Source organism: Eucyclogobius newberryi, unplaced genomic scaffold (assembly GCF_026437365.1).
Source record: "Eucyclogobius newberryi isolate DKJ021-1_F unplaced genomic scaffold, fEucNew1.0.hap1 SCAF_11, whole genome shotgun sequence".
Lineage (NCBI taxonomy): Eukaryota > Metazoa > Chordata > Actinopteri > Gobiiformes > Gobiidae > Eucyclogobius > Eucyclogobius newberryi.
In genome coordinates, this window is record NW_027315735.1 from 27,894,598 (window position 1) to 27,921,424 (window position 26,827).

Below are 26,827 nucleotides of genomic sequence, written 5' to 3' on the forward strand. Positions count from 1 at the left end.
TAAAAAACATGACACTCCTGGACTCCTGGACTCCTGGACTCAACCACAATTTAAGTATAAATAAACTACTAGCACTAAACCAAGACTATACCGGGACTAAACTAGGACAAAACAAGGTTTAAATATTAAAATAACTAGGATTTAACTTTTAAACTAGGACCTAAACCAGAATTAGACCATGAAAGAAACACGATTAAACCAGGCCTACGGCAAATGAGCACTAAGTGTGATTAAACAAGGACTAAACTCTGTCCTAATGTGACTAAAATAATTCGTCTGCCCCAGATGCTCACTCGTTTGCCCGCTCTTCTGTTCGCAGCCTCTGAACATTGCCTACTCCCACATATACAGCTCGTACAGAAACTTCGTGGGCCCGCCTCATTTCAAGACCATCTGTCGTCTCCTCGGTTACCAGGGGATCGCCGTGGTGATGGAGGAGCTGCTCAAAATCGTCAAAAGCCTGGTATTTTTCTTCGGGGACAAATGTTTTTAGGCGTGCACATTTAATACCTTTTTATAATAATACAAGTAATTGTTATGTCCAATTCTCATCAAATATACAATGCAATAACACTGTAATAAATGCATAAATACATCAGAAAAGGTATTTTAGCGATATATTGTGGTGTATTTATATTAGTTACATTTTAGCCTCCACAATGTTTAATTTGGTTTAATATCTTCAGTTTTATCTGCGTGTATTGATCTTTTTTCAACGCTTACCTGTTATTTGTTGGACAGTTACAAGGGACCATTCTGCAGTATGTAAAAACCCTGATAGAAGTCATGCCCAAAATCTGCCGCTTGCCTCGCCACGAGTACGGCTCTCCAGGTGAGAAGATCACACATTTACCTTCTTATCTGTGTTGCCATAGAAACCTTCTTTATGCATGTTTACGTTATTTGTAAAAGGGGTCAAAAAATCCATAGAGAATCCATAGAATCCAGAGAGAAAAGCTGATGAGCCATGATTTATTCCCTTTGAATGTATTTTCTTCTGTGTCTTTAGAAAGGTGTCGTTGCTTTGTCTGGAATGTTGCACAGTACGGCATTAAATACAGCTGCACAATATTTATTTGTAAAGTATCGATAACGTAGTATTGGCTAATGCAAAGAATCAATATCAAAACAAATGAGTAGTATTCTATGTTGTTCAGTTTGACAGAAAACATTAAAATTGACCATTATCAGGCCAAAATTATCCTCATTTAGTCTCTGTTGCCCGGGGTGACCTGGCCTCAGATGAGCGGAGGAAGATGGATGGATTGTCTCTGTTAAGGTTTTATTTTGACACAGTTTTGACTTAGTGTGACTAATAAATGAAGGCATCACAGTAATTTTGATATTGCAGTATTTAACAGCTTTATTATCACAATGTTGTCCTATATCGTGCAGCCCTCGCATTAAACTGATCAACAAGTGTTGTTTTCATTGCTTAAAACACACCAAGAAAAACATGCATTCACAATAGTGTGGTCTCCTTTCCGCAGATCCGACTTGAAACTTTGCCTGCTTGTGTTTAATGCCATATTGTAGACATTTTTGAGTCAAAGAAAAAAAAGATCTTTACTATGATAATGAGTTAACGAGATAAGTGCGGCAAATAAGTAGTATTTTATCTTGTTTTAAGTATATTTTTACTTTCTTAAAATAGTAGAATGTGTTTTTTAGGCCCGAGCCCCAGCAGGGCGGAGGGCCTATTGCTCCCGCAACACTGCCGAAGGCAGCGTTGCAACTGTCTGACCAAACATGCGGGCGCAGCCCGCATGTTTGGTACCCCGTCGCCCCTGGCAAGTACAGTGAACTAGCCCATGCCGAAGGCATGGATCATGCATACTTACTCCTGCTATGACAGAAATAGTCAACAATGAGAGAATGGGCGTAGCCCATTCACTCATTGTTGACAACAGCAGCGCGAAGCGCTGCATTCCTCCAAAAACCCTCTTGGCATCGTCCCGTACGCGAAAATCCATGCCGCAGGCATGGGTCATGCTTGTATCTGCTCAAATCAATGGAAGTCTATGGGGAGTGGGCGGGGCATCCCGACGGAATAGGGAGTGACGAGCGCGTAAGCGCTCGTAATGATGATTCCACCCCATGACGGCATCGGGAAGGCTTAGAGCTTTCAAACGATGTATAATTTGTTGTTATAGTGGAAACGGCTATATTGTTTTTGCTAAAAATATTATTATTTTTATTATTTTTCTTGTTCTTCTGCTTTTTGAGCTCTAATTTGACCCCCTGAACATCTGAACATGCTCAAAAACTCACCAAACTTTGCCCAAAATTCAGAATCGGCGAAAAATTTTGTTTTTTCTGGGCCATTTTTTTTTTCGTTAAAAAATGGCGCGACAGCGCCACCGACAAAAGTCAAAATACATTGCGCCTATGGGAGACGCCCCGAGGTCAACTTTGGCGTAAAGCTACAAAATTCGGGACACGCATTCCTCTCGTGAGGACAAAAAAAAAAAAATGTTGTGGCCACGCCCCCAGACTTACCCTATGGCCGCCATCTTCCTTTGAAAATGAAAACACGCTGTGTTAGCCATTTTGTTCACGTCAAACTTTGACGAACTCCTCCTAGGGCGTTTTGCCCACCGACTTCAAAATCGGCGTACGTCCTCTGGACAAGTGGGGCATCTAAAGTTATCCAATTTTTTGAGATACCTTTACCGGTCTGTGTGCGGCGCAGCCGCAAAGTTGGACAACTTATTTTGGAATATTGCAGATCTAAACCTGCTCCCATTTGATCAAAACGAGTCCGATTAGGACCAAATTTGAATCAGTTGTTAAACTTTCAAGTTTGGACCAGTTTAGCATGACAAAATTGAAATGGGCGCGATAGCGCCCCCTACAGTGTTGCCTTTGAGTGAACATTGATGGACAAAAACTGGTTTTACACAAATGTTCTAAACTTTGCCCAAAATTCTATTTTGGGGTCCCGAGCAAAAGGCCAATCAAACTTATGCCTTAATTTTTACGGCGTAGCCGTAGCCATGACGGAAACCTCCCATGTTATCCCTATGGGAAAATTGCTAAATCTCTCGAATATCCACATTTTTCTGTTTCACACTTTAACAAACTCCTCCTAGTGCGTTTTGCCCACCAACCTCAAAATCGGTGTACGTCCCCTAGACAAGTGGGGCATCTAAAGTTATCCAAATTTTAAGGATAACTTTTACGGTCTCTGTGCGACGGAGCCGCAAACTTTTCCCTGAATTCTGACTATTTGGCCTTCAGAGTGGCCTATAAACAATAGAGTTTTTCCAAATGACATTATATTTTGCACAAAATTCTAATTTGCCATCCTGATCATAAAAGTATGAGAGCCAAAGTCATATTTTGTACGGCGTAACCGTAACGATGACAGAAACATCCCATGATATCCTTATGGGAAAATCGCGAAATTGCTCAAATCACCACATTTTTACGCTTCACACTTTAACGAACTCCTCCTAGGGTGATTGTCTGATCAAACTCATATTTGGGGAAAATCATCTACACAAGCGAGGCATCAAAAGTTATCCATATTTTGATTCTAAGTGCTACGGTCTCTGTGTGGCGGACCCGCAAATATATGTCAGAAATGGGAAAACAGCGAAATCTCTAAAATGACCACATTTTTATGCTTCACACTTTAACAAACTCCTCCTAGTGCGAAAGCCCGATCAAGCTCATATTTGGGGGAAATCATCTACACAAACGGGGCATAAAAAATTAGTCATATTTTGATATTAAGTGGTACGGTCTCTGTGCCGTGGAGCTGCAAATATACTGTCACAAATGGGAAAACGCCAAATCTTTGAAATGTTCACATTTACGCTTCACACTTTAACAAACTCCTCCATGGGCAATAGCTCGATCAAGCTTTACTTTGGGAAATATCATCTACACAAGCGGAGCATCAAAAGTTATCCATATTTATATTCTAAGTGCTACGGTCTCTGTGCGGCGGAGCAGCAAATTTGACTGACACTTGTGTTGATTTGCACTGGATTGGCCATGTCAATTGTGTCGCCGTCTGTCAAGTTCTTTTTTAATTCAACACACAATAAGGGCGCCATCTTTATCAAGTCGAAAGCGCAGAGTCGGAAGGCCGGCGGCCCGCGAGGGCCGTTGGATGCCGCTTGCGGCTTTAATTTCTACTTTTTTTTGTTAGAAAATGCTTGTTTTTGTCATATTTCAAGTAAAACAAGATATTTTATGCTTGTTCCATTGGCAATCTCATTTTAAGACGTTAAAAATACTCCAAAAAAGACAAATACTACATATTTCAAGCACTTATTAACCCGTTTTCTCGTCCAAAATAGTATTTTGTTCCCAGTAAGCAGGCGGCAGACCCTCCACCAGAAAAGTGTACCTCTAAAACGAACATAATATTTTGTGCACGGCCTCAGCCAGACTCGTCACTTCTCCTGTATTCCAGCGAGCCCAGTTCCACATGCGGCTAATGGAATAGACAGGCCCACACAAGGGAGCAGTGAAAATATTTGCAGCCTGCTCTCGGCAAAGGAAACTGCTGACCACATGCAAACCTCTATATCATCTGGACAGAGACAAAGTGTGTTGTGAACATGTTAGCGCAGTTAACGAGTCATTCGAGGTCACACCGGATAAACAGTCTGCCGGTCAAATCGCTCACTTCATTCTAAATATGCTGTAACACGTGTATGTGTAGAAGCTGAAATTGCTCTGTCAAATGTATTGATGTAAATGGGTTTTTCCGTCTTATTTCTCTTTGGCTCTTCGCTGCTTCCAGAGCTTGTCCAAATAAAGAGTTTCAGTAACCTATAGATCAGTGGCTCTCGAACTTTTTACACCAATTAAGAAAATATCTGTTTTTCTTGGTTAGATGGAGCAGCTCGATTATGGAAGAATAATAAAAATGATTTAACCTCGCATGGAAATCCCAATTATTCAAACGTAAAGAGTATTTGCTCTGAGTGAAAGTTGAGCATCGGCGCAATAAAAATGAATAAAGCAAACTGAGAAAGGGAAAGTAGATGTCTTACAGTAGAAAGGTACAATCCACAAGCAACTTTAGGACTCGGAAGAAAGAACCAGGTCTAAGATGGGACTCAGCCATGACCACAGCAGTTTAAAGCGAGGACCAACCCAAAAGCGGACCAAAAACATGAACACATTTTGACCCTGAATGAGGAATTCTCAAATGCTGCGTCTTGTACAGTGAGACGTGGGCGTGGCCTTCTTGCTGTGAGCTCGCCGTCGGCGGTTAACGATCCTTAGGTCTGATTTCTTAGGACCAAAATGTGGATCGGGGGCATCTTGTCGGCGCCGATTCATCCCGGCAATAATAGATTATGGCCGAGATAATGAGCATTAGTAGGTGCCGTGCCTCGGGGCTGTGTAAGTGACGGCTGCAATAAAGGAGCTATTTGTAATGTGTCTGAATGTGTAATGGCTGCTGCAGATGGTGGGTTCATTAACTGCTGCTCTCTTCTCCCGCTCTCTCCTTTTCTCTCTTTCTCTGTCAGGTATACTGGAGTTCTTCCATCACCAGCTCAAAGACATCATCGAGTACGCAGAGCTGAAGACGGACGTGTTCCAGAGTCTGAGGGAGGTGGGAAACGCCATCCTCTTCTGCCTGCTCATCGAACAGGCTCTGGTGAGACGTTTCAACATATCAGAAAGAAGAATATCAATGTTGACTTACTTCTGGTTTATCATGAGCTCTTTGTTGTTTACAATCTTGGTAAATCTGTCCTTTTTAAAAAGTTTGTGTTTCAATTCAAGTGACAAAATGAGCCAGACATTTGGTAGTTTTTATGTATTAGTAAATGTTCTGGTCCAAGCTCTATTGAAATGTGACGTGTATTTAATTTAATTTCTAAAACAACTTCTTATTTTTCATTTCATGCTGACAACTACCACAGGTGGTAAGAATTTAGGGTTTGATATTCAATAAACAAAGTCCAGATCATGTACTTTTCTCTTATTGTTATGGGTTTTTCTATTCTATATTCTACTTTTTTGTTTTATTATGTATGGTAAATTTAACCTCCCAACAACCATGGAAGCAAGTGGACATTTTCACAACTTTAACACTTCTATTTTACAGAGATTTTAAAATTAAGATACTCCAACGAGTGATTCAATTACTTTGAACTAAGGATTTTAGTTTTATGAGAAGAAACATTACAATTATTGTCCAAGTCTCTTACCAGCTTTGTGAAATCAAGAAAAGTTAACAAAAAGACCAGAATAATCATGATTATAATCTATACTAAGAATCAAAAGTCAGTCCTTGTCTTCCATGGAAGAAGTGGTTGTTCTGTGTGTGTGTGTGTGTGTGTGTGTGTGGTTGTTCTGTGTGTGTGTGTGGTTGTTCTGTGTGTGTGTGTGTGTGTGTTCTATTTCTCACTTTTTCCACTGCATGGCTCTTTCTCACATTCATCACTTTCAGCCAAGGGTCATGTTCCTTCTCTGCTTTATTCACTCTATTTCTAATTATTTGGATGATAACGCGCTTAAACGACACGGCCGTCCCGCTGTGTTACTTTAAACCTGCTACTGCTTTCAACGATAAATTCATTAAGACCATTCCGAGATCTGAGACTGATCTTTCGCTCTCGTTGCTAACCAAGATCATGGCTTGATAAATAGTGTCTAATTATTACGCATTACATGTATCATCACATAACATGGACCCAACGTAACTTTTGCATATAGCATTTTGTGTCCAACATAAACGTGATCACACTAGATCCTAAGAGAAAAGAAGGGAATCTAGCAGAAGAGTTTGACCACTGTAAAATCACCTCATGGCTACACGCATGCTCCATCAAGATGTGTCTTCAATTAACATAGATTATTAACACTGTCTGTACGGTTTACGTAGATGTTTGACACTTTTAGCATCAGAACTATAAGATTGCTGCGCTCTGCTTCATTTTAGTCCCAGGAAGAGGTGTGTGATCTGTTACATGCTGCTCCTTTCCAAAACATTCTGCCAAGAGTTTACATCAAAGGTATTTCATATACATTTCTGTTATTTTTTCCTGTTGCATGTGTTAATGTCTGTGTTAATGTTTTCTGTCCCACAGAGGGAGAGCGGCTGGAGGTGAGGATGAAACGGCTGGAGGCGAAGTACGCTCCTCTGCATCTCGTGCCTCTGATCGAGCGACTGGGCACTCCACAGGTGAATTCATTATATTCAACCTTATCAATAAGAACGTTCTCCTGACTTTGCATCTATAACTACACAGCAAATTGCAATCGCCCGAGAGGGAGACCTGCTGACCAAAGAGCGTCTGTGCTGCGGCCTGTCCATGTTCGAGGTGATTTTGACCCGGATCCGCAGTTTCCTCCAGGACGGGGTTTGGCGTGGCCCTCCTCCCACCAACGGAGTGATGCACGTGGACGAGTGCATGGAGTTCCACCGTCTGTGGAGCGCCATGCAGTTTGTCTACTGCATTCCTGTGGGCACACACGAGTTTACAGCTGAGTAAGTACAACAAGCACCTTTATTGCTTCCTGGCTACTATATAATGGTAAAAACTGTAGTTATTGACCTATTATCGTGACTCCAGGCAGTGCTTTGGAGACGGGCTGAACTGGGCTGGCTGTGCCATCATAGTACTTTTGGGACAACAGCGTCGCTTTGACCTCTTTGACTTCTGCTACCATCTGCTCAAAGTCCAAAGACAAGATGGAAAAGATGAAATCATCAAGAATGTTGTAAGTATTCCTAAACCACTCTTACTTATGTAGGACTCATGTGACGCCGATATAACCCTAATAACATGAACAAAGTGCAGCTACAGCTTTTATATGTCCACTGAGGACCAGAACACAACAATTTAAATATATTCTATTCTATGTATATTAAACTGCATTTTCTTTTGCTTACAGCCCCTGAAAAAGATGGCCGACCGCATCAGGAAGTACCAGATCTTGAACAATGAAATCTTTGCGATTCTGAACAAGTACATGAAGGCCGTGGAGACGGACAGTTCCACTGTGGAGCATGTGCGGTGCTTCCAGCCTCCTATACACCAGTCTCTGGCCACCACCTGTTGAGAATAGACCCCTCACACGGTGCACACTGACACGTGTCCTTAGCTGTGCTCCTGGTCTCTGCCTGCTTGGTCTTATGGGATTGGCTCTATGATGGGAACATGAATCCAAAGACAAATCCTCTCAAACTATTCCTTTCTTCATAAAGGACTGTCTTAAAGTTCATGAAGCCTTTCCCTTAAAATCAATAAGTCAAGAGAAGAATCTCTTCATACACTTTTTTGATTTTATTTACTGACTTTTTCTAACGCATGCATGCCTTTTCTGATTTCCTTCATTTGCACAACAGTCGTCTCAACCATGACATACAAAATGAATTTTACATTTTGGACATAAATGATCAAGTATAGATATTGTAATAAAAAGAGCCTATGAAATGAACACTACGTCCCCCATTAGTCGTTTGGTTCCACATGGTGCTTCTTACAGCTCCAGCCTCTGCTCTAGTACTTCTGTGCTAGACTGCCATCCCCATGTCTCACATTTCATATCCTCTTTTTGTAAAATAATCAAATCCTCCCCATCGTGTGTATGTCATGATAAATGCTCCATGCTTTATTCCTGCTTGCTTCTTGTCAAATGAATGAAAGTTGAATTTCTTTTTACGTATACTTTCACAAACTTGCCTTTGTTTCCTTTCAAACACATTTTAATTGGTATCAGGTCCACTGTAAATTTCACTGTTGAACTAAGTGAAGTGTTGAGTGTTGTAATTGTTATTGTTTTTAATTATTAATATTTTATTTGACGCATTTGGTATATTTGCCTATTACCGACTGAAAGCCTCATTGACATTGTTTTTTTCTTTGTCTAAAATATTTTATATTCTGTATATGGAAACAGTGCTATTATTTAAGATACTGGAACATACATGCTTCATCTGGTTCATTGTGTCTTTTTCCATTGCGAAATGAACAGAGAAATGTAATTAGAGAATACCTCTAGGTTGTATAAAGACAATGCTGTACTAGAAGCTGTTTGAGTGTGAATGAATTATATTGGTCAGTGTGACCTATGAAGTACTCTGCACATAATGGTAAAAGAAATCTTAACTCAAGTGTCAGTTATAATTAAAGGGCAATTTCCTAAATATAGTCAGTATTTACATTTTTCTTTTAGATTTAGCAGTGTTATTGAAATATGCAAATGTGTCCTCATAAAAAAGGAATGGAAAGTTAACCCTTACAAAACAGCCCTGTGATCTTTTTTTCTGCTCTGTTTTGATTGACAATGGTTTCTTTTGTAACTCCAGTGTCTTTTTATCATATTTATTCAAGTCCGGTTTACTTTTCGTTTAAAGATAAATCTAGTAAAAATGAAGGTACAAATGTATCCTCTTGAAACTCTTGAAGCATGGCAAGTGTAATTTATTGTCATCAATGGCTCCATTTGTGACATGAGGTTTTGTTTATGATATTGTTGTACAAGTGACTATGTTTTGAAGTACAAAAAATGATAAAATATAAAATGTACAACAATGGTCCTGAAAAGGATACAAAATGATGTTGTATTTCCATGAAATAAAATGGTTTAACTGATGGAATGACTTTACTGTCATTTATTTGCATCAAATACATAACTATTGTATCTCTACACACTATATCAGCACTGATACATTAATGCTGCATCTGACAATCTAATCTGGCATAATTCTGTATCTATCTCTGTATCTACCTGCGTTGCATCAATGGAATTTCCCCATGTGGGACAATAAAGGAATATCTTATCTTATCTTATTGAGTAGTCACTATTAGTTCTAGATCTTTATTATTATAGAAACATGTTTTTGGACTGGTTCTTAATGCTACTCTTGCCTAGAAGAACACAAGTCCAGAAGTTCTTGCATTCCCTCCCCTCAGCTAGTGTCATTGTTGTAGAAAAAAGCTTCAGTTGTAGTCATCTGGACTCAGTTAGAAAAAACTAGACGTTTCGACTCTCATCCAAGAGTCATTGTCAATAAGCGGATTTAGGCCGGGAACTCAGATATTTATACTATTCTGTGGTAAGTCCAGCCCATTGGGCGGGCCTTACTGAAGTGGAAAAAGAGTCATTGTTGTATGTTTGTGTTATTGCATTCCCTCCCCTCATTTAGTGTCATTGTTGTGTGTTTGTGTCATTGCATTCCCTCCCCTCATCTAGTGTCATTGTTGTGTGTTTGTGTGTTTGTGTCATTGAATTCCCTCCCCTCATCTAGTGTCATTGTTTTGTGTCTGTGTTATTACATTCCCTCCAATCATCTAGTATCATTAACGTGTGTTTGTGTCATTGCATTCCCTCCCCTCATCTAGTGTCATTGTTGTGTGTTTGTGTGTTTGTGTCATTGCATTCCCTCCCCTCATCTAGTGTCATTGTTGTGTGTTTGTGTGTTTGTGTCATTGCATTCCCTCCCCTCATCTAGTGTCATTGTTTTGTGTCTGTGTTATTGCATTCCCTCCAATCATCTAGTGTCATTGTTGTGTGTTTGTGTCATTGCATTCCCTCCCCTCATCTAGTGTCATTGTTGTGTGTTTGTGTCATTGCATTCCCCCCTCATCTAGTATCATTGTTGTGTGTCTGTGTCATTGCATTCCCTCCCCTCATCTAGTGTCATTGTTGTGTGTCTGTGTTATTGCATTCCCTCCCCTCATCTAGTGTCATTGTTGTGTGTTTGTGTCATTGCATTCCCTCCCCTCATCTAGTGTCATTGTTGTGTGTCTGTGTTATTGCATTCCCTCCCCTCATCTAGTGTCATTGTTGTGTGTTTGTGTCATTGCATTCCCTCCCCTCATCTAGTGTCATTGTTGTGTGTCTGTGTCATTGCATTCCCCCCTCATCTAGTATCATTGTTGTGTGTCTGTGTTATTGCATTTCCTCCCCTCATCTAATAATAATAATAATAATAACTTTTATTTATATAGCGCTTTTCAGTGACCCAAAGACGCTGAACATAATAAAAAAGGGGAGGTATTTACAGACAGGGGGGACAACACGTACAGAACACATTAATATACAGATAATATACAGATAAAATGAACAAGACAGAAGAAGTAGAGAGAAAAAGATGGGGATGTAACAGGGGGTAGAAGAGTAGGCAATGGGGTAGAGGAGGCTAGGGGTAGGGGAGGTCATAGGCTTGGGTGAAGAGGTATGTTTTTAGGCGGGATTTGAATGTTGTGAGTGAGGGAGAGTGGCGGACAGGTTGGGGGAGGGAGTTCCAGAGTCGGGGTGCTGTTCGGGAGAATGCTCTGTCGCCAAAAGTTTTGAGTCGGGATGTTGGTGCAGTCAGGGTGAGAGAGGAGGAGGATCGGAGAGCTCGGGAGGGGCGGTGGGGGATGAGGAGGTCAGACAGGTAGGGGGGGGCAAGGTGGTGAAGAGCTTTGAAGGTGAGGAGGAGTATTTTAAAGTTTATGCGCTGCTTGATGGGGAGCCAATGGAGAGAGCGGAGAACGGGAGTGATGTGATCACTGGACCGGGTGTGGGTGAGGAGGCGGGCAGCGGAGTTTTGCACCATTTGGAGTCTGTGGAGGGAATGGGAGGAGATGCCAGTGAGGAGGGAGTTGCAGTAGTCGAGGCGGGAGGAGATGAAGGCATGGATGAGGGATTCAGCAGCGGGGAGGGTGAGGCAGTGTCGGATTTTGGCGATGCGGCGGACGTGGAAGTATGAGGTCTTGACGATGTGGCTGACATGGGGAGTGAATGAGAGGGTGGGGTCCATGATGACACCGAGATTGCGTACCAGGGTAGAGGGGGTGATGGTTTAGGTGTCGATGCTGAGTGAAAAGGGACCAGTTTTATTGAGAGTGGATTTGGTGCCAATGAGGAGGAGCTCTGTTTTGTCACTGTTCAGTTTGAGGAAGTTGAGAGTGAGCCATGATTTTATTGTAGAGATGCAGGTTTCGATGTGGCTGAGGGGAGAGTTTTGGGTGGATTTGGTGGTGAGGTATATCTGGGTGTCGTCAGCGTAGCAGTGAAAGTCCAGGTTGAGTTGGCGGAGGATGTGACCAAGGGGGAAGATGTAGCAGATGAAGAGGAGGGGGCCGAGGACAGAGCCCTGGGGGACCCCCTGCGTTACTGGGGAGAGGGTGGATGAGTGACCGGAGAGGGAAATGAACTCTTGCCTGTTGGTGAGGTAGGATGTGAGCCAGTCAAGTGCAGAGCCCTCAACACCCAGTTGGCGCAGCCTTTGTAGGAGGATGGAATGGTTTATAGTGTCAAAGGCTGCGCTGAGGTCTAGTAGTAACAGGATGTTGAGGGCCCCGGAGTCTGCAGAGGTGAGGAGATCGTTGAGTACTTTGACCAGGGCTGTTTCAGTGCTGTGAAGTGGGCGGAAGCCAGATTGGAGGGGTTCATAGAGGTTGTTTGACTGGAGGTGGGTGTGAAGTTGGGCGACGACGATGCGTTCCAGCGTTTTTGAGAGGAACGGCAGGTTGGAGATGGGGCGGTAGTTGGAGAGGTTGGCGGAGTCTAGGGTGGGTTTTTTGAGGATGGGGGTGATGGAGGCCAGTTTGTAGATGGAAGGAACATGGCCGAGGGATAAAGACTGGTTGAAGAGGGTGGTGAGATGGGGGATGAGAGCAGGGAGGCAAGCCTTGGTTAGAGTCGTTGGGAGGGGGTCAAGAGAGCAGGTGGTGGTTTTGGAAGCGGTGATTAGGTCTATGATATGAGAGGAGTTAACAGAGGAGAAGGTGGTGAGGGGAGGGAAGGGTGGGTGGGTGGTCAGGGAGAGGGGGGGGGGGCAGGGGTGGGGGTGGTGATGGAGTTAATGGAGACGACAGTCATGGAGCTGTTGATTTTGGAAATTTTGTCATTGAAAGCAAGGAGGAAAGAGTTGCAGAGGTCAGGGGAGGAGGGTGGAGTGCTGTCCGGTGGCTGGAGCAGCTTGTTGACGGTGGAGAACAGGGTACGAGGGCTCCGGTGGGAGCTGTTGATGAGGGTGGAGAGGTGGGCAGATTTGGCGGCTTGGAGAGCGTCACGGTAGGAGGAGATGTGTAATTTGAAAGCTTCGGCGTGGACGGTGAGGCGGGTTCTTTTGAGGAGTCGTTCGAGTTGGCGGCCAGTCTGCTTGGTTGATGTATGAGACGGAGGAGGTTTTCCATGGGGCTAGGGAGTCAAGGGAGTCGGAGAGGGTGGTGTTGAGCATGACAGCATAGTCGTCGGGGGAAGAGGGGGGGAGTCAGGGGGGAAAGCAGAGGATATGAGCTGGGAGAGCGTGAGGGGGTTGACTGACTTGATATTGCGGTAGGTGATGGTGCGTTTTTTGGGGTTGTGGGGCGAGGGTAGGGGGCGGAGAAAAGGATGCAGAGATGATCAGAGAGTGGGAAGGGGAGGGGGTGGGGCTTAGATATGGGTAGGAGAGAGGAACAGACTAAGTCCAGAGTGTGGCCTTTGGTATGGGTGGGGAAGTCAATGTGTTGGGTGAGATGGAAGCAGTCCAGGAGAGAGAGGAAGTCGGATGTCAGTGGGGCGTTGGGGCAGTCAATGTGGATGTTGAAGTCACCAGTGAGTAGGAGGCGGGCAGAGAGAGAGGATGCGATGGTGAGGAGTTCAGACAATTCAGTGAGGAAAGAGGGGTGGGGCTTTGGGGGACGATAGATGAGGATAGCGGTGATAGAGTTGGGGAGGGAGAAGGCGAGGTATTCAAATGATGAGATGGATGGAAGGTTGAGGTTCAGTTCAGTGATGGATGTAGATTTTTTATGAATAACAGCAAGACCTCCCCCACGCCCGGCGAGGCGGGGTTTGGCAGTGTAAGTGTAGTTGGAGGGAGTGGCTTGGTTGAGAGCATAGAAGTCCAGGGGCTGTTGCCATGTTTCACAGAGGAGAAGCAGATCAATGTTATTGTCCAGTAGCAGTTCAGATATAACAGGTGATTTGTTGGAGAGGGAGCGGCAGTTCAGCAGTGCAAGGGAGATGGATGGGGGCGCGGAGATGGATGGGGGCGCGGAGATGGATGGGGGCGCAGGGGTGGGGGGGCGGAGGTTGCTGAGGTTGGCAGTGCGGCAGGTGGGGGTGACGGGGGGGGGCGAAAACTAGTCCAGAGTGAGGGGATAGGTGAGCCGTCGTTGGAGTGTTGGTTATGGGAGAGACCAGAGCCCCGGTGGATGTAGCGGGGCCGGCGAAGGATCCCAGCTGAGCTAGCTGCAGAAGCAGCAGCAGCTGGGAGACGGTGGTTATGGTTGAGGAGGTGAAGGTCAGCAGCGGTGTAGGTGAGTAGGCGAGAAGTTGGTGGAGCGGTGGCCTGGAGACGCGGGAGGGATAGTCCGAGGAGGAGATGGAACGTAGCAGCAGATGAGAGTAATCCAGTTAGTATGTTGGCGGTGGCTAGAGGCTGGTTAACTAGAAGCTGGTGGGCAGAGAGTTGTGAAAAAGCAGCAGTGGACCGGGTGTTGAAGCTGGTGGAGTGAGTGGCGTTGGTTGCCCCAGACCTTGTCTGCATGGCAGGGAGGCCCCGCGATACCATGACGGACCTCAGCAGGTGTTAAGCCAGCTGTTAGCTGGCGGCTAGGGCAGTAGATAGTCCAGGAGTGAGGGAGGAGATGAGCGATGGACGGTGCAGTAATGTCCGATGAAGTTAAGGAACAGGGATGTAGACAGAAGACAACACAGAGACGGGGGAACAAAACAAAACAATTGAAACGACTAACAAAACAAAGACGTTGGGACAGAAGCGGCAGTCCACATACCAGACGCCGGCGTTGCTCTAGCCCAATCAAGACGCATTTGAGTCCAGTTTTGTGACCAGATCGCCCCCGTCTGTGGAGCGGGGAAAGCAGAGAAACGGGGCTGTACCTTGGTTGTATGGGGCTGCTTTTCTCCGGGTGGAGCCGGTGCCCCGCTCTCCGTGTCTGCTCCTGGGGCGGGCTGGGGCCACAATCTAGTGTCATTGTTGTGTGTTTGTGTCATTGCATTCCCTCCCCTCATCTAGTGTCATTGTTGTGTGTCTGTGTTATTGCATTCCCTCCCCTCATCTAGTGTCATTGTTGTGCGTTTGTGTCATTGCATTCCCTCCCCTCATCTAGTGTCATTGTTGTGTGTCTGTGTCATTGCATTCCCCCCTCATCTAGTATCATTGTTGTGTGTTTGTGTGTCATTGTTGTGTGTTTGTGTCATTACATTCCCTCCCCTCATCTAGTGTCATTGTTGTGTGTTTGTGTCATTGCATTCCCTCACTCATCTAGTGTCATTGTTGTGTGTTTGTGTCATTGCATTCCCTCCCCTCATCTAGTGTCATTGTTGTGTGTTTGTGTCATTACATTCCCTCCCCTCATCTAGTGTCATTGTTGTGTGTTTGTGTCATTGCATTCCCTCACTCATCTAGTGTCATTGTTGTGTGTTTGTGTCATTGCATTCCCTCCCCTCATCTAGTGTCATTGTTGTGTGTTTGTGTCATTGAATTCCCTCCCCTCATCTAGTGTCATTGTTGTGTGTCTGTGTTATTGCATTCCCTCCAATCATCTAGTGTCATTGTTGTCTGTGTCATGTTTGTAACCCACACCATTCTAATAGATCCATGACGCACACGCGCCTCGTTCACGCAGCGTCACTTAGACCGCTTCTGATTGGTCAGTTCTACGTAAAACTGCGTATGACGTAGATTTGAATTTCCAGCCGCGCGTCGGATACAGAGAGCGTAGCTGTGCTGCGGCTTGAGCCTTTTAATTGACTGGTTTTAGACACAATTGACAACATCTATCAGGAATGTCTTTCTCAAAAGCTCCAGTAAAGAGATTCAACGAGCACGTGGGTAAGTGGCGTTTGCAGTAGCAGTGTTGGCATGTTGTTAGCAGCGTGATGTCAGGCTAACATGATTGACACCACACTCGTCCTTGTTGTTGCTAGTAGTAGCTTAGCATTGTTGAATCTTTGCATCGTTTTTGATCAATCCTTAACATTTAACATTCAGCTAATGTTCAAAAACGTTATAGCGTGACGTTGACTCGCTGGGAGCGCTAACGTTTCCTCTTTTGTCCGCAGGTTGCGCCCCTCCGCCGGGGGCTTATGACGTTAGACAGGATGAGCTCAAAGGGGCCGCGTCTTTCGACAAATCCGTGCGCTTCAGACCCGTGAAACCCGGTCAGGATCCACGCACGGATGAGACACGGGTAAAAGAAAACGCATTACTTATACTGTGCTTCTGTTTCCAGCGGCCGCCACCTTTCTGCTGCCTCCATCTCCATCATCCAGCTCGTTCATGTCCCCAGTGCGCAGGACCATGTCTGTGGATAGACTGGTAAGACCTGCTTGTTTATAAAGGATATTATCTAATGAAACGATCACTGACTATTTTCTTTGTGCAAAAACTATATATATGTTTTTTTTTTATTTCCCCCCTTATACATTCATTATTCCCCATACATATCAAAATAGGTTGATAGTGCAAAGAAGGAGAAGACCACCATGAGCGTCGAGCTGAAACAACAAAAAATGCTGGAAAAAGAGGTATTGTTAAACACGCAAACATTGAAACTATCTTATTGTTGTATCGTAAAAACTATAATGGCTTAATGGATTAATGTTCACACTTCCAGGTCCGATCGTTGGTGCAGCAGCGAGGTGAACAGGACCGACGCTTACTGGCTCTGGAGGAGGACTTGAAGAAAGCCGAGGCTAAACTACTGGCTGCGGTCAGGGAGAAAACCACACTCTCTGCCAATGTCACCACCCTCCAGAGGCAACGGGCTGAACTCAAGAAAGTCAATGAGTTTTTAAAGAACAAGGTTTGTTCCCAGACTCAGATATTGTTTATCGAGTTATCCTAATTTGTGGAATAAACGTGTCATTTCTATTATGTTTAAAGGTTTCGGCTGATGCGTCAAAAAAGAGAATCAATTCTCTCACAATGGAGTTGATGGAAGCCCGAAACACTTTGGATGTAAAGAATAGGGTATTGCAGCGCTTGCTTTAATGGGTTATTTGTCAAAGCAAACGACATGCATATTATAAAGTCTTATTGTTTGTTTACTAGGAGCTAAGTCTCCTGCACGTCAACGCTGAAGGCCAGATGAATGCATTAGAAACGGACCTGAAAGTGGCAAAGGACACTGTAAAGTCTCTAAAGGAGAGGAATGTAGATTTGGGTAAAATGAAATGCCTTCACACGTATCATAAATGTGGGTATTTTAAGCTGATAGTCATTAACGCTTTATAACTTAATGTAGAGGATCTCCACCAGGTTACAAAAAGCCAAATTGAAGATGCTGAAAATGAGAATGCAAAGTTGCAGGGTAAGTTTTGAAACTTTTTTTTTTTTAACTAGCTTTTTGTCTGCGTGTGTAATGAATTAAAATGTTTTGTGTAGCTGTCATCAGAGAATTGCGGGAGGAGATTCAGGTGCTGCAGGGATATCTTGACGTGGCAAATGAGCAGATTCTGGTAAAACTAGCAAATGTTGAGAGATTTATTTTTATCACTAACCAATTTTGAAATGATGTTTGCATGGGCTTTACAGGATCTTCGCCTGAGACTGCAGGAAACGGAAAAAGCTACTGCAGATTGTCAGACGGAGACAGTACAGTAAGTTTAATGGCTTCTGCTCAACTCATTTCTTAAACGAGCACCATGGCACTTGTTTGTCTACTTTGCAGACGGCTCCAGTCAGAAATGGAGCGCCAGATTGCACAGCTCGACGCTGCCAAAGAAGAGCTTAGACAAAAGGAGGAGGAAGCGCTGCATTACCGACAGGATTTGGATTTGTCAAAGGATGTTTTACGGGAAATGGAAATGACACTGGAAAGCCAAGAGCTCGACTTGAAGTCCTCTCAGAAGTCTGTGAAAGACTTGGAAGAGCAAATGATGGCGGTGAATAAAGAGCTGCAGGCGTCACATGCCACAGTTCGCCAACAGGAGGCAGAGCTCTCACGGCTCAGAGAAGTGCTGAGGCGGACAGAGAATGAGCTGGACCAGAGAGTGGCTCATCTGGAACAACGGAGTCTCTTCGCTGAGGAGGACAGAAGTAGGTTTCCACCCATTCCAGAGTCAATCATTAATCAATACTTGACATACAGTAAAATAGCAGCTCTACAACTTTAATTATATTAATTATAATCTAAGAGCTTTTGGGTAATTATTAATTTATATACATTTAACTTGTCACAATTCGGTTATTCGATCATTAGGATTATTCAATTCACAATACAAAGTAAAACATACTATTTTGACTTTTTTTTTTATCCAAAGATTTTTAAGTTTAATCCACTCTAAAAAGTAACCCTTAATGTGACAAATATAGTCACATTAAATATTATCTATAATTACATATCTATTTTTATATAATAGTTGTGTGTGTAATATATTATCTATATCATATGTGGCTGTTTATGTTGACTTTCATAACTATTCTAAATCATTCAGAAAGTTTGATTTCATATAGCTGTTCAGTCTTGAAGAATTATGATCTATTAGACAATTTAAATGAGAGAAATTGAAGCATTTTCCTGTTGTTTGGTCTTGATGTCAGTGATTGTGACATGATATTGTGACATTTCTACATTTAAGGAAAAATGTTTATTACAATAATGAGACTGGACTGAAACTAGCCAAATTATAGAAGCCTGTGAAATCTGAAGTACATTTTAGTCCCAAACATATGCTGTGTTTACACAAATGGCATTAAAATCGCATATGGCATGAAATTGATGTTGAATCATTGTTACTGTGGCAACCAAAGACAGAAAATCTTTTCTTGAGTTTAACTACTGTAAAATCTGTAAAGCAATTTCACTTTCCTAAAATATTCTTCTGTATGAATGTGCACATTGTGACCCGTTTGTTTTCATAGGCAAGACTCAGAAAGAAGGGCTGAGGCGAGTGGAGGAGCTGAAGGCCGAGCTCAACTCACTCAGAGAGGCTAAAAAGGAGGAGGAAAAGAAACAAATTCAGCTTCAAGAAGAACATACAGCTGTCTCAAAGGAACTGTCCAAAGAAAAGGTTATATTCACTTTTGTACACACTTCTTTCTGATTGCTTTCACAAACCTTCACTTCCCTCCCCCCGTTTTCATTCATTTAATTCTGATTTCTTTGAGGTTTTAAAGTTATGTTGTATCCTCTTCATAAATCATTATTATTCTTTTTATAATTTATGCAGTATCGTTAGTCTCCCTCTCAAAAGTAACATCTGAAGAATGGATGAGCATCATTTTACTGATGTCGTGTTGTCACTTCATATACACAGTACGTTGCAAAACTGACCGTAAATTGTGTCGTTTCACCAGGCTCTTGTGGACTCCCTGACCGTGTTGCTGATGCAGGAGAGGGAGGAGTCGGAGCAGAAGATGGGGCAGCTGAAGGAGGAGCTGGAGGAGGTTCTGGGGGAGCTCGCCGTCCTGGAGGAGGAGGAGCTGAGGAGACGGGGTGTCATCTCCAAAAACCAGGAGGAAATGGAGAAGCTTCTGACGGACAACATGGAGTTGGAAAAAGAACTGCTCGGGTTTGCAATCATACGTTTATTTGAACATGCACAATATTTTCAATTGGGCTGGGCAATATATGACACAAATGGATCACAATTTGTATCCTAATACTGAACGATCACAAGTTTTTATTAGATTTTATTTGGTCTTTCTATAAACAAATGCAAATTAGCTTTCAGTATTGATTGCCTGTGAAATACAAACACTAAATCGTTGCCTTTTAGCTCAAGAGTTTATTCCTAAACATCTGAACTCTGGCAGGCTGTAGATTGGCTGTAGCTCTCTCGTTTCAGAGGACCCAAGAACAAGATTAGAAGTGACTGGATTCATTGCCTGGCCCTAATTTAAAATATTTTGGACATTATAAATTTAAAATGAGTTGAGTTCTCTAAAAAGCATAAATCAAATACTACTATTGAATTACTCTTAAATCATTGGTTGACAAAGTAAAATACATTTGTAGATGGACACACATGAGGACTGTTGGCTTTTAGTTACAATAATTTACTGATTGGTTTGAGGTTTTAGTCAACTATTTTTATTGGGATTAGCATTTACTTTAGTTTATTTTCATAAATAGTTGTTGGGTGAACGTCTATGATCTTGTGCTCTTGCTGTATGCGTTGGACAAAAGTTTAGTCGATCATGTCTTGAGTCTTGCATGTTTTGTGTATCCGTACTCCGGATGTCAACATTATTCGGTTAATTGAGCTTCTTGATTATTTGGGTCACAATAAGAACTAAAAAATAATAATAAACAGGATTTATTTTAGAAGCAAATTAAGTGGTTTTAATTCAATCTACAGTTTGAATCAAAATATGAAGTACTTTATGTGGCTGTTTTTGTTTGACTTTGTTATTCAGGCGGTTCATTTTCGTAAAGCTGCGTCACAAACTTGAGAAATGGTCATGTATAAGACGGGATCTCAGTAATAATGGTGAATAATAGTTAGATCATGATATTTTTCTCTCATAAATCTGACATTGTGACATCCCTAATCAGTTTACTTCTATAACCAAACTCTATATAGTCCGATGTTTTTTTTGTGTGTGCTTCATTATTATATTATTTCGTAAATGTAATGTGGTATAAAGCCAATTTGTTGCTTCTACCTGTGACGTCAACGCCCATTGCACACACTTTATACGTTGGCAGCCACCTTTTTGTTTTGCATCACGCTCTTAGTTTTTATTCTTCATCTTTTACTTTCAGCAACACCACTGACGTAGACGCTTTGAAGCGGGAACATTTGGCAGCCATGACGGAGCTGAAGGAGGAACACAGGGATTCACTGAACAAGATGGAGGCAGCCGTCTCCGAGCTCCAGAGGTGAGCACGGGCTCTTTTTTTCCCGTTCCGTTTCATGCCCCCAAACTGCATATGTTGAAAGTTCAACACTGCCGGTTTATCTTTCCTCTCAGGACCAAAGAGGCGCTGATTAAAAGACAACAGGAGCTGGAAGGCGAGGTGCAGACGGTGACCCGTGAGCTGGAGGAGATGGACAAGGTGATACAAGAGAAGGAAGATGAGATCAAAGGAGCGAAAGATAGTTTAAAGGAACACCTGGAGAGACTGGCGTGTGAAGAGCAAGCCAAGGATGAAAACGCAAGGCAAGAGTGTCAAACCCAATTTTACTCTGCTGAAAGTCTCTGCCACTTGCTGCCTTTTTTTTTGTGTGTGTGTGTTCCAATGCTCTTTCTTCTCGACTTGTTAGGAAGTTGCTGGAGGTGCGGACCAGTCTTGTTCAAAAAGACGAGGAGATGAAGGCGATGGAGGAGAATGGCGCGGCCCGGATCGGCGAGCTACAGTGGGAGCTCGAGCGTCTGAAAAGAAAGGGGGACGCGCTGGGGCAACTCGAGGCGCAGATGGGCCAGACGATCGCTCAGCTCGAAAGCGAAAGGGAAACGGCGTGTAAACAGGCGGGGGACGCCGCCCGGGAAAAGGAGGAGGTCTTAAAGCGGGCCGAGCGCGAAGAGGAGCAGAGAGTCGAAATGGAACTGGCGCTAAAGACTGAGCGAGGCGCTTTAGAGGATGTGAGGAAAGACTGCGAGCTGATCAAGGCGGAGGCGACCCGGCTACAGGCTCAAATTCAACAAATCAGCGAAGAAAAAGGTGGTATTATGTCCCAATTAGAGCAGTCGAGAGAAACGCAGGCCACGCTGGAGGAAAGGCTAAAAGCAACGGAGCAGGATAAAAATGAGCTTGAGGCCCGTTTAGTGGAAGCGGAGAAAGAGGAGGTCTGTCGGAGTCGGTTCGCTGCGGAGGTGGAGGAGAAGTTGCGTTTGTTAAAAATGGAGTTGGAGGAGCAGAAGCAGGAGAGGCGAGCCCTGAAGGAGCAGGTGGAGGTTCTGACGCAGGAGAAGGTGACGCTGCAGTGGGAGATGGAGGAGCAGAGGCAGGAGCTCAACAGGCAGATCATCGAAGCACAAGAACAAAGGTAAAGAAGGGTTTTGGGGTTGTTTTTGGGTTGTTTTTTTGTTAAATGCTATTAAATGGCTGAAGTTTGTAATTTTCTTTTGTCCGTTTGTTTTCTTTAAAGTGCTGCAAATGCTGAAGTCGAACACTGGAGGAGTCAATACGAGGAGCTGCTTTCGAAAGTGGGGCCCTTCCAGGTCGGTCGATGCGATTGGACTCGCCGCAGCGTATTCTTACTGCGTAGTTGGATTAGTTGTAAAATGCGTTCGTAAAGGATTCGGTTCATATTTTATTGAACACATTAAAAGAGAAAAAAGTACTCTATTTGACCAGAGATGACTCATAATATGGCTTTATATAATAATGTGATTTTTAAAGTTGTTTCGGCTTCATTTTAAACTTTGTACAAGAAAATGAATGAATGAAGCATGTTTTTCTTCCCACACCTACCAAACATAATTTCTTTTATTCAAATTATTATGGAAAATATACAGCATAAACATCTGCTTTTCTGTAAATGCAAATTAGGCATTTTTTTCTATATTTAACAGGGAAATTGCTTTGTCGCACCAGCCAAAAAATGCATAATAGAGAAGAAAAAAACATAAGTTGCACTGGAGTATGAAATGCGGTTGCAAGTGTGAAAATGACAAATATCACACATAAATCGCTCCGGAGTTTAAGTATAAATAATAAAAAAATAAATTAAGTCGCACCCCGGCCAAAACTATGAAAAAAAGTGCGACTTATAAGATAAGATATTCCTTTATTGTCCCACATGGGGAAATTTCATTGGTGCAACGCAGGAAGATACAGAGGTAGATACAGAAGAACAGATCACTTATAGGAAGTCTGAAAAACACTTTCAGTAGAAGATCTATAAATAAACAAAAACTCCCATAGACAAATAAATAAATAAATACCATTGCATGTGAATAGTCCGGGAAAATACGGTAGTTGTTTTCTGGTTTAACGTGAACTTAAAGATGTCTATATTGCTTTGTAGGAACAGCTTAATGCTTTCGCCGCTGAGAAGAACGCTCTGCTAAACGAGAATGGGGCCAATCAGGAGGAACTGAACAAACTGTCTGACGCGTACGCTCGTCTGATGGGTCACCAGAACCAGCGACAGAAAATCAAACACGTGGTGAAGCTCAAAGACGAAAATTTGACTCTCAAACAGGTACGAAAATATTCCGTTTGTCATAGTCGTGTGTAGCAGGGTGTGTTGTGATGGGTTTTTTTTTAACGGCATTCTCTGGTCTCGCTCGTTCAGGAGGTGTCCAAGCTTCGTGCGCTGGTGTCGCGACAAAAGAGTGAGATGGAGCAGCTCAAGTGGAAGCTCCCCGGGGCTCAGCGCAGGTTTGATCCCAGCCAAGCATTTCAACACGACAAGGAAAACAGTGAGGCATCAAAACCACTCAGAGAAGGTGTGTTTAACAAGTCCACGCACTGTGATTATTAAGCCATAATTGATCAGATGCGGGTGTAATATTGTGACTTTTTTTCATAGGTAATCGTCAAAGCAAGAGGAGCTTCTCAACTGACTAAGGTCTTTTAACTAAGGCCTTTATAGTTATTTTACTTATGAACACTTGACATTCTTTTATTAAATAGATTCAAAACCATTGTTCTTTGTATTTTAGAAAAAATAAGGAATGATACTAGTCTTAAGTGCTAACATGTGAATTTTAGCTTAGTTTGTCCTCAAGATAAACTGCTGTAACCTTTTATCTGTAAATAAAGATTGGTTTTATAACATGTTTTTTTTCGTCTCTGCTTAGTATACTACAGAATGGGAACCTGGGTAAAATCTAACAAGACTTGATCCTCAACTAAAAACGACAAGTCAAAAGTCAAAACTATAATTCAAAGTAAAATTCCTTTAAATTCTCTTGTGAGACGTGTGATTGTTCTTGGTGTTTTAGGAGCTGCCAGCAGAGAGCACTCTGAGACTGTTGTACGAGACGGGACTGATTTGAAACACTACCACAAATAACCTCAAAAACAAACTACAAATAAATGTGACAAATGCATAACAATGACAGTGCATAGTGTTGTGTCCTTGGGCAAGACGCTTCACACAGTCGCTGGGGCCAGAATAATCTTGCTTCACTGCTTAGTTTAATAAACGAGTGATTGACTAATGCACCAAACGAGAAACCGATTTGAGTGCAGTGAGTTTTGATATTGACAAGCTATCAAAAAGTATCAATTCTCACGCAAAAAGGATCAAAGTTTCTGAAATGTTTTATAGTTCATCTGCTCCATAGTTGATTTTGAGATCAGTTCAAGCTGAGGTAGAGTGAAAGTACTAACCCTCTATACTTCAAGGTGAAATTTTTTATCGTGCAGGAGTTTTAAAAGCATTTTCACTCAAAACTCACTTTATTTCTCGGTATTGGATCAAAGCAGAAATGACTGGTATTGCTTAAACACACTTAAACAGTCACTTTACCCTTGCACTGAGCATTTTTCCTGACCATAGCTTCATGGCTTTATAGCTTTTCTTAACATCAAGGGATCATTTTAACCAATTTTAGAAAGCGGAGCCAAAAGGTTGCCTGGTTTGAGCTATTTTGGCCTTAGCGAGCAGGTGCTGTCGACGCTCCTCTCAACTTGTTTTGGCCTGAAGTAAAAGCCCCGAGGACCACACACTGAGAGCAGGGCATCCAGGTCGGACCCAAACAGGGACCACTCGGAGACGGAGCACGAACACTGTGGGGCCCTTGGAGCTCTGGCCAAAGGGGAGCCCTGAAAGCCAGCCACTTACCTTTGCATAGAAGTGTCTATTTTTACCTGTCCAGTTTAAGAAAAGTAAGCGACTATAGCGGCTGCTGTCACCATGAAATATCTCTTATAACTAATACCGTAAATGTATACTACTACTACTACTATCACAATTGGTACTAGAGTAGCAAGATATATTGCAATTTGAATTAAATCACAGTTTGATGGTCATAATTAGCATATTGCCAAGACTGCAATTGTTTAAGTTCTTTGACAAGAGCAAAATATACTGTATTATTTAAGCATAAAATCAGCTAATTCTGTAGTTTAGACCTGTACCAACATGAGTGACGTTCTTGTATTAGTTTAGAAGTTTTATTTTAAGATAAGATAATCCTTTATTGTCCACACATGGGGAAATTTCATTGTTGCAACGCAGGTAGATACAGAGGAAAAGGACAGATAACTTATAGGAAGTTTAAAAAAACACTCGGAATAGAAGAACTCTTACAAACAAAAACTCCTATAGACAAAACCTCAAATTTTCTAATAAGGAATGGAGGGGAAAAATAAATAAAGATAAAATTAAAATAAAATAAAAACAGATAGCGTAAGACAAGATAATACAAGATAAAACAGTCTTCTCGCTGACGTTAATGCTCCTGGTCGAGTTTAAAATGTGCAACGTGAACAGAATCATACAAACATACTTATTCAAATCGGTCGCAAAGCTAATCACAAGCGCACTTAGATATTGTGCCAGAATTGTTCAGTCATTAGACATTCACTGCTTATTTGTGAGCCACATTTGCCCTGCGACAAACTCGACGTCGTGGCTGCTCATGTGCGCCTGTGGCTTCTCCTGTCATCAAAAAATCCAAATTCCAGAAGTTTTGGGCAAATAAAAAGTACGAAACTTACAAAAAGTCACTTGCTCTCAGACTTTTGTGCACTTTAACTTACTTTGCACTGATAGCAGGCACAAATCCGCTCATCAATACCTATTATACGAGGCTTACGTGATCCTTAATGGCGTTTAGGTGAAGTCGGGCCGCTCTAATGCCGGGGCTCATACACAACTTTGCGTCTTAAGAGTAAAACAGCACGGTGAAGCAAAGGGCCAACTCAAAATAAGGGCTTTGAAGATTGAGCGAGGCTGAATAATTCATCTGTTCGCTAAAAAAAGAAAAAGAAAAATCAAAGGCCAGGATCAAACACTGTGGAAAAGTCTTGTGTAAAGTCATGGGCGGTTATGTCTGCAAACTCACAGATAGTTAGACACCAAGCGAGAGGCATGAGATTCAAACTGGCGAACGGTGATTTTGTGTGTTTTTCAATGTTGCTGTTGTTTGGATGTGGGACATTTTGGACACATTAGGTCATTTCTACTGTGTGCAGTCTGAAAGGGAAACGTTTCACTCTCTCGCCGTCTCAGGCCCACTTTCTTTGAGCTGTAGACGGGCAGTTGGGCGTTGGGCTGGCATAAAGAGAGCTTATTCAGACTCATTTACAATAGGAGCAGTTTATGGAGCAGCAGTGACCGCCCAATGCTTTTCCCCTCATGTTTACAAAATACGTTTATATAAAAAATCGCAAGACCTGTAATTATATTTAACTGTTAATTTCATCTGTTTCTGAAACCTTATAAACCGCTAAGTTATTAAACATTGTGCAGAATTTAAAGGTTTTTTTTGACTCGTCGTGCCTTTTAATGAGAAAATCTAGACTTTACTCGAAGTTTATGGCAAAAATGAAGTGAAAATTTACTTCAGAAGCCAAAGCAGACTTTGAAGATGGCAGGACTAGGATTAGGTGCGCTTTGAAGGATACGCCACTGTTTAGCCTGGAATGTTCCACAAAAGGGCATTAGTTCTTGCCTCTATAATATCACGGGTGTTTTTATTATGTATTTTGTATTATTTGGTCTGTTTTAACGTAATTTTCTGTTTTGTATTGCCTTGATTTTTTATTGTGAAGCACTTTGGTCACTTTGAGTGTTGTAAAAGGGCTCTATAAATAAAGGTTGATTGATTGATTGATTTTTATTGCTCAAGTACTTTCAAAAACACTCTGCTGTGAGTGGGATCTGATAGATACATTGATCACCTGCTTCTCCATGGAAATAGATCTGTTTAATCTTATTTTAGCATAGTCTTAACTTTTTTACTAATATTATTATTATAATACATTGTTGCACCTTCCCGCTGAAGCAAGTTCCTAATTTGTGAATTTTGTTCGCTAACAGTAGCAATAAG

General features: G+C 42.5%; 2 protein-coding genes across 3 annotated transcripts in view; both read left to right on the forward strand.

Annotated features, from left to right (window-relative positions):
* The window catches only part of cyfip2 (cytoplasmic FMR1 interacting protein 2), a 29,979-nt gene extending 20,404 nt beyond the window's left edge, over positions 1 to 9,575 (forward strand). The window contains exons 23-30 of one of the 2 annotated variants that reach the window (XM_072439817.1): positions 320 to 463; positions 742 to 832; positions 5,496 to 5,626; positions 6,917 to 6,989; positions 7,065 to 7,159; positions 7,227 to 7,465; positions 7,551 to 7,698; positions 7,873 to 9,575. In XM_072439817.1, the coding sequence (XP_072295918.1) occupies positions 320 to 463; positions 742 to 832; positions 5,496 to 5,626; positions 6,917 to 6,989; positions 7,065 to 7,159; positions 7,227 to 7,465; positions 7,551 to 7,698; positions 7,873 to 8,040 (1,089 nt within the window). In that variant the 3' untranslated portion in view covers positions 8,041 to 9,575. Of the gene's footprint in view, positions 1 to 319; positions 464 to 741; positions 833 to 5,495; positions 5,627 to 5,894; positions 6,133 to 6,916; positions 6,990 to 7,064; positions 7,160 to 7,226; positions 7,466 to 7,550; positions 7,699 to 7,872 lie in introns of those variants that run through there. The other variant, XM_072439818.1, reaches the window with a different exon arrangement.
* Positions 9,576 to 15,648: 6,073 nt separating this feature from the next.
* Positions 15,649 to 23,442, forward strand: hmmr (hyaluronan-mediated motility receptor (RHAMM)). Its single transcript, XM_072439819.1, has 20 exons — positions 15,649 to 15,760; positions 15,991 to 16,089; positions 16,161 to 16,246; positions 16,384 to 16,455; positions 16,545 to 16,733; positions 16,814 to 16,900; positions 16,982 to 17,093; positions 17,175 to 17,240; positions 17,315 to 17,388; positions 17,465 to 17,529; positions 17,601 to 17,968; positions 18,794 to 18,942; positions 19,229 to 19,443; positions 20,640 to 20,756; positions 20,849 to 21,037; positions 21,142 to 21,864; positions 21,967 to 22,039; positions 22,849 to 23,025; positions 23,119 to 23,272; positions 23,356 to 23,442. The coding sequence occupies exons 1-20, from the start codon at positions 15,715 to 15,717 to the stop codon at positions 23,391 to 23,393; spliced, it is 3,099 nt and encodes a 1,032-aa protein (XP_072295920.1). The 5' UTR covers positions 15,649 to 15,714; the 3' UTR covers positions 23,394 to 23,442.
* Positions 23,443 to 26,827: the final 3,385 nt, after the last annotated feature.

Bases quoted from the DNA above. Each gene is read 5' to 3' on its own strand.
- hmmr (XM_072439819.1), top strand. From the start codon at position 15,715: ATGTCTTTCTCAAAAGCTCCAGTAAAGAGATTCAACGAGCACGTGG. The intron at 16,090-16,160 runs GTCAGGATCCAC...TTCTGTTTCCAG, and splicing joins CTTCAGACCCGTGAAACCCG to CGGCCGCCACCTTTCTGCTG. The intron at 19,444-20,639 runs GTTTGCAATCAT...TTTTACTTTCAG, and splicing joins TTGGAAAAAGAACTGCTCGG to CAACACCACTGACGTAGACG.